The 7,500-nt window shown below is 41.4% G+C and overlaps 1 protein-coding gene across 1 annotated transcript in view; it reads right to left on the bottom strand.

The window, feature by feature from the left end:
- LOC118801912 (NACHT, LRR and PYD domains-containing protein 3-like) overlaps positions 1–7,500 on the bottom strand; it is a 35,256-nt gene that overhangs the window by 3,918 nt on the left and 23,838 nt on the right. The window contains exons 7-8 of the mRNA XM_036562321.1: positions 6,989–7,162; positions 4,003–4,176 (exon numbers count right to left, since the gene is read on the bottom strand). Coding sequence (XP_036418214.1) covers positions 4,003–4,176; positions 6,989–7,162 — 348 coding nt within the window. The remainder of the gene's footprint in view (positions 1–4,002; positions 4,177–6,988; positions 7,163–7,500) is intronic.

The raw sequence follows: 7,500 nt of genomic DNA, 5'->3' as shown, positions 1-7,500 counted from the left end.
GAAGGATCCAGGTATAGGTCTAGTCTGAGAATGGTTTGAGACTCACCATTGCAATGCATCAGCAAAAAATCCAGCATTTTCAGAATAACATTCCTCACCAAGTGACTGCAAGGATTTTAGGTATTTCATTCTCTATGAAATGACATCAGAAGTTTCAAGGAATCTATTTGCATAAAAAGCAAAGCTCAAAACAACTACTGAATGATTATGATCTCTGACCCCTCAGATGGCACTGCATTAAAACCTGGCTTGTTTCTGTGATGGATACAGCCTCATATTTTGACCAGCTACCCATTGTCCATCCACAAATTCTTCTTCCTCGTGTCCAGCCGTCATCTATATCATGTCCTTCCAGTAGTTAACACAGGCAAGTGCAGCTGCATTTGGTTCGGCCAGGTCTTCTGTGGTGCATTGTGGGACAGAACTGCATCTCATGAGGTGTTCCATGGTTTGGAGTTCACTGCACATGCATGAGTCAGATGTTGTTATATTCCATTTCTTCAGGGATGCCTTGCAGCATCCCTCACCGACTCGCAGGCGGTTCAGGGTTTTCCAGACAGTCCAGGGTTGGTCATGGCCGGAGGCAAGGTGTCCATTTGGGGTGATCCCTCTCTCCATCCATTGGGCTGTCTGACTGCCTAGACTGTTCCAATGTTTGAGCCATTCACTGGCCCTGGCGCTGGCTGGGCTGGACTCCAGTACGTCTGTGGTGTCCAGGAAACTGCTCCTGGAGCTAAGTCATTTATGGGCAACACAGTGCACATGGAGTAGGTGCCGGATGTCATTGGCTTGCTTTGTCCTCTCAGCTTGGGTGGTAATTGCTCTCCGGATGTAAGGGGGAGCGATGCCTGATAGAGCATAGAGACAGGGGACTGGAGTTGTTTTAAGGCACCCAGTCACTATCCTGCAGGTCACATTGAGGATAGGGTCAATTCTGTGGCGGAAAAACACAGGGCTAATGCTGTTGTTTGCAGCATGCTTGGGTGGGCCCCCCACTTAGAGCTTGTTAATCGTCATAGCAGGTTGTTTCTGGTGGACACCTTGGCTCTTGTTTTCCTAATGTGTTTTCTATAACTCAGGGTACAGTCTAAGATTACTCCCAGGTATACTGGGTACTGGTTGTTTTCTAACCTTGTGCCATCCCAGGTTATGTTAAGCTCCCGTTTTGCTTCCCTGTTTTTGAGGTGGAAGCTGCTGATTTGGGTCTTCCCAGGATTTTGGCGCAGGTGGTTTTGTAGATAGTACATTGACATATCTGAGAGGCCTTTTTCCATGGTTGACTCAGCTTCTGGGAAGCCATGCTGCTGCGTTGCCAGAGCTAGGTCATCCACATAGATGAACCTGCTGCATCCTTCTGGTAGGGGCTGGTCGTTGGTACACACATTGAACAGCAGAGGTGCCAAGACACTGCCCTGTGGCAGCCCATTGGTCTGGTGGAACCATCTGCTTTTCTTGTTGTTGAGTATGACGTAGAACATCTGGTTGCTCAGGAGGCATCTGATTACACTGCATAGTTTAGCATCGCCTGTCATGTCATATAGTTTTTTAATCAGCAGCCTGTGTTGAACAGTATCATAGGCTGCTGTCAAGTCGACAAAAGCGACGGCGGTTATCATCTTCTTTTGATATCCGTCTTCGATGTATTGGGTTAGGTTCTGCAATTGTCCTGTGCATGACTTTCTGGGTCTAAAGCCAGCCTGGTCATCGGTTAGCTGGTCATCTATCTGTGAGGATAGACATGTGAGGAGCAGTCTCTCAAACAGCTTGTAGGTGAAGCATAGTAGGGAGATAGGCCGGTAGCTTTTTGGGAGCTTGGGGTCTTTCCCTGGTTTTAGCAGGGCGATGGTGATAGCTTTCCCCCAGTGGGTTGGAATATACTGAGTCTGGAGGCATATGTTAAACATATTCAAAAGCCATAATTTGGGGAGTGGGCCTAGGTGAGTTATCATCCTAGTCATTATGTCATCAGGACCCGCTGCTTTGCGTCATGGTGCCAAGTCCTGCTTCAAACTCTTCCATAGTGAAAGGCTTGGTTAGTATAGACATGCTCTGTTGGTTTTCTGGGATGATGGTATAGTGATGGTATCCTTTAGCCCTGCACCTGCCTATTCATTTCCCATTGGCTGCCAGTTGGCTCCCGACCTTGTTCGGTGTGATGACTGGTATGGTTGGTGGTGTGATCCTCTCTCCACTTAGTTTATGGATGGTGGCCTAGGTTTTTTGCTATTATGAGACATATTGGTGTTTTCTATAAGGCTTTGCCAGATTCTCTGCCTCTCCTTTCCCAGAAGTTCTATGAGTGTCTCTCCTAATTCGTGAGTGGTATCTGAAAATGGGTCCTTTTCAAACTCTGTTTCATATTGCTCCAGCAGCTGTGACGATTCCTCTGTGATGCCAGCTATGTGTTTTTTTTCGGCATCCGCGAGGTATGTGAGCACATGCTGTCTTCTTCACAGCCTGGACAAACTTGGCATAGTTGTCAGGTGAGGGTTCAACACCCAGAAGAGCATTTTCCATTCCCTCTCTACAATAGTCCCATTTGGCCTTCTTGAGGTTGAAACGGCATCTGAAGGGGACTTCAGACTTTGTTATGGCAGACTTTATAGTGACTGAGATCGGGCAGTGTTGTGACTTTGGGAGCGGTTGTAGCACTACTTTCTTGCTCAAACGTGCTAGTCTCTGGCTGGTGAAACACAGATCTGGGTTGTAACCTCTTTTCCAGCGGCCGCTGTTAAAGGACTTTGGGAGTTTAGCGTCATGTATGAACTCCAGCTGTATATTTTCCATCCAGCTTTCGACTACTTCACCATCACTGTCAATAGAGTCATAGCCCCACATTGTGTGGCGAGAGTTAAAGTCTCCAATCACAAAAGCATCTTTCTTTCTGCATTTGGATGGTAGGTCGGGCCATACAAAGGGGCTGGCAGGTGGTTTGTACAGAGAGGTGATGGAAATCTCTGCTGGTATGAATGTCACTGACATCCAGCTGGGGCTTTGTGAATACGGCTGATCCATACTTAGGATGACAGATTTAAGCTACCAGTTCCATGCCTGGTAATTTTGGCCATTTGCTCATTGGGCCCAAATGGGTCTCCTGCATACAGACAATGTCTGATCTGTCACAGTGGCTAGCTAGCAAATCAGCCTTTATTATAGTGTATCCTTCAATGTTAATTTAGATCACTACTAGCGCTAACATCGTGGCTTGCTGTGTTATCAAGAAAAGACTTGATTCTCGTTGGCGGTCGGTAGGTGCAGAATTGGCTACTTCAGTCAGTTACTGTAGTACAGTTCCTGTCCTCAGCATTGCCCGGGGTGCGCCACGTGGAGGCTTCTGCATGCATCTCTATCCACAAATGGAAGTACTGTGCACAGTGAAAGTCAAAAGAAGAAAAGGACAACCCAGATTGTTTCCAGCATAAAAAATTCAAAAGTTGGGGGCTATCATAGTATATGACAATGAATGTCCTGCACAGTTGCACTGCTAAACACTTGTATAACAGCCGAATGGCAAAATCCACTTTAATGGATCAGTTTGTGTCTTTAGTCACCCAAATGATTTATGAAGTGCTATTAAAAAAAGGTGATGTAACACAAGGGTAAACATGCTCCAGTCTCGATTTTTTTGGAATGTGTTGCAGGCATTAAATTTGGAATTACCATAGATTTACCAAAAAATATGTTAATGAAATAAAATACAAAATATAAGTTTTGCACCATTTTTTCAATTTGATACAGATCAAACATAATTTACTAATCACTAATTCAACACTAATTATTAATTCCACCCTGAATGAGCAGGGAATCCTCAATATCCCCTTTGAAGTGGAATGTTGAGGATCCATCGTTCCATTGTTATGGCATCTGATGAAAAAAGTTGAGACCTCACAAGAGGAAACCAGCTGTTGGAAGTTTGGAAGAAGGCATGGAAAGTTCTTTACCCATGCCATAATACTGTTAAATTTCTGCTTTTTATGTTTTGAAATTTGACAGAATCCTCACCTGAGTATTTCCAATTTACAGCATGAACTCCTTAGTCCAACAGAGAGAAGCTGCACACCTGAATCCTGCAGGTCATTGTCACTGAGATGTAGTTCTTTCAGGGAACAGTTTGCTGATTGTAGAGCAGAACAAAGAGTTTTACAGGAGACCTTGGTGAGATTACAGCCAGGTATTCTGCAAAGGAATAAAAAAACACATCACATATAACAGTTAAAATGGTGCATGGGAGATCAAATTTCACCAGACTTATGACATTTTTTTTAATGACTTGATCTTTGGGTTTTGAGTCTGGCCAAATGTCAAACTCAGAAGTAACTGCACTATGCAATCAAAATTTGCAGTGTAGTAATGAATTTATTCATAAGGTCACCATGCCAGTGATTGGAGCACCAGTCTTTCCAGACCACTATGGTATGTTTGTGTGTCCTAGGTAAAATACATTAAAATTGCCATGTTAATAAATTAATGTATGCTAATGAGCAATGTCCAATACATGTTTGAATGTCAAAATGGACATGCTACTCCAAAGAAAAACAAACAAAAATAAGATACAATAAGATACAGACCCTAATATAAGATAAGATTTACAGACCCTAAGAATGGAAAAGTATTCTGGTAAAAAAAACAAAACAAAAAAAAACTAGGCAATTTAAAAAAAAAAAAACATTCAACATCAAACAGTTCAACTTTGAAACACAATATAATATAATATAATATAAAAAAGTCAAGTCATGAGAAAAAGATATGTCAACCACAGCCACAGATTCACAAAAGCTTCTCAGAGTATAAGTGCTGATCTAAGATCAGATTCCTGTGTAGGAGAGCTGATCAGATTCCTGGGTATGTGTGCTGATCTGAAATCAGATTCCTGTGTAATAGTGCTGCTTTAAGATCAGATTCCTGTGTAGGAGTGCTCATCTAAGATCAGGTGTCTGTGTAGGAAAGCTCATTTAAGATCAGATTCCTGTGACAGGAAACTGATGTGGACATACATGAGAGTGTGATTATGAGAACTGTACAAATCATTTATGTATTTATTTATTTAGTCAATCAAGCCAAGCTAGGAAGATGAAAAATGAACATACATGGAGTGTTGTCTAGTGTGTTTTTATGTATTAACTTGTTATTTATGTATGTACATTTAGAATGGCTGTATTTTTTTTTATTCCAAAACTATGGGCATTAATATGGAGTGTTCAGTTAATGACTTTTTAAAAATGAAGCATCAGCTGGATTCAAATCATCTCCTGACAATAGTGTGAAATAATCTTAATTGGCTGTGCCACTGATAAACCCAGTAGGATGCACCCCAGCTTTAACTATACCAGAATAACACAGGCTGAACTGGTGAATATAAACACAAATTACAAAGATGGTCAGTATAACAAAGACAATAACAGAATGCCATTATAGCACAAAAAACTTTAATATGGGCTTACACTACATGATTTTTGCCCAATATTAACCCCAATTTGCCTCTTGTGACAAATGTTCACAATATAAAGCAATTTTCCAGGTCAGGAGCTTGATTGGAAGCAACTGACAGAGTGGATAATCTGTGTGAGATGAGAAACGAGTGAATCTTTGGCCCTCCGATGGAACTCTGAAGTGCTCAGAGGACCTCCGATATTATCAAACATGTTTGATATTTAAGACTCAAAACATTCATGAGTCTTGTAGTGTGAGAAAGTCAGAGATGAACTTAGTGAGTGATTCAAACTACAGCCAACAGCCAGGTAACAGTGCAAAAGGACAAAAAGGGCAAACACAGAAACCAAAAAGTGAGGCAAAGGTTTCTACTAATACCAAAAAAAAAAACAATGCAAATGCACAGTGTACACACACAAAGAGACTGGCAATACGTCACTCCAAAAGGCTGTGTTTGGGGACCCACTTTTCACCCTGTGGTTGTCAGATGAAAGGCCCATCATCATAAAAGAAACCTTTCAGTATAATCTGTTGTTGTAAATATATTTTAGAATTCCATATGAAGTGTGGATGTGTGACTAGATCTCTATGGAGTTATATAGTTTTGTATGTGAGTGCTTGGCTGGCAAAATCACTATAAAAACCCAATCCATTAAGATTCCAAAAAACCTGTTCTTGTGCTGCTGTTCCTTCTAGATGCAGTTTAGAACTGGTATTAATTGCTGCAGGCAAGGACAGATTATTATAATGTGCTACATGCTTCATCATCAGCTGTCTCATTCTATGAGTGGTGTGGCTCACTGCTTCACAGCTGAGTTATGACTGCACCTACACATTTCCACATCACAGTAACAGCACTTAGAGTTGACTAATTAGGCAGAAATTTTGATCAACTGACTTGTTGCCATAAGCTAACAGTACCACTATGAAGTCATCACACACTCCAGCATGGGCAATTTCTTTCATGGCAAGGCTGTAAACTTGAATTTATGCACCTGTAAGAAATGGGTGTGTCTGAATTAGCTGAAACCACTAATAAGAAGGGAAGTTCACATACACAAATAAGACTGTCAGAGACATATTTTTCCTAAAGAAATCTACGCTAGTCTTTCATGTCACCAATTACTAACCTGTATCTCTCCTTTCCTTCCTTTCAAAAATCCTCAAGTGCTCTGCCAATGAATACTAAACTATAAATTCACTATGATCTCTTTGAGACCTCCCTGGTCATTCCATCTGAAGACAAACTGTCTAAAACCTTGGTGCAGTCCTGTAAAATCTTTTTCAGCACATGTTGCAAACCTGACATGGTTACACAGGTTTCTCCTCTATAATAATCAAAAGATTAGACTATTTTCCCAAGGAGGCTACCCCATGTACTTCTCTTGCTGTTCCTTGCTGTCTTTAAATGCAGACTAAAGACCATCAAACTTTTACCATTGTTATGGTCATTGTAACTGAAATGTAAGGCACTACTTTTTACCTATGTATTTCTGGGTATTATTGAATATCATATCTTAATATTTATAATTTAAAATCTAATTTATACAGTACATACCTGAGTATCTCCAGTTTACAGTGTGAACTCTTCAGTCCAGCAGAGAGCAACTGCACACCTGAATCCTGCAGGTAATTGTTACTGAGGTCTATTTTTTTCAGAGAGGAGTTTGCTGATTGAAGAGCAAAGCAAAGAGTTTCACAGGAGTCCTTGGTGAGATTACAGCCAACTAGTCTACAAAGGAATAATAAACACAACACACAAAATAGTTAAAATGGGGGTAGGGAAGAGTTCTTCTTTAATGACTAGGACAAAACCCATGACCTGGAGATCCTAGGGAGGGTGCATAACCCCTGCACCACCACCACAGTGATGAAGAGCAAGTGTTGAGGGGTTTTAAGCAAAAAGAGAGAGAAAAAGGTGGGAAAAACAACAGCCGGAGGAGAAAACAACAGACAAAACTAAAGAAACACAACAACAGCATCTGTAAACAAATGAAAGATTTCAGAAATATTGGTGGGGGGGGATTAACAAACAGAACACTCAGGGACTCCCATATCCTAGGTTTGGCT

The sequence above is a fragment of the Colossoma macropomum genome, unplaced genomic scaffold (assembly GCF_904425465.1).
Source record: "Colossoma macropomum unplaced genomic scaffold, Colossoma_macropomum, whole genome shotgun sequence".
Lineage (NCBI taxonomy): Eukaryota > Metazoa > Chordata > Actinopteri > Characiformes > Serrasalmidae > Colossoma > Colossoma macropomum.
This window is presented reverse-complemented; position numbering and strand designations above follow the sequence as displayed.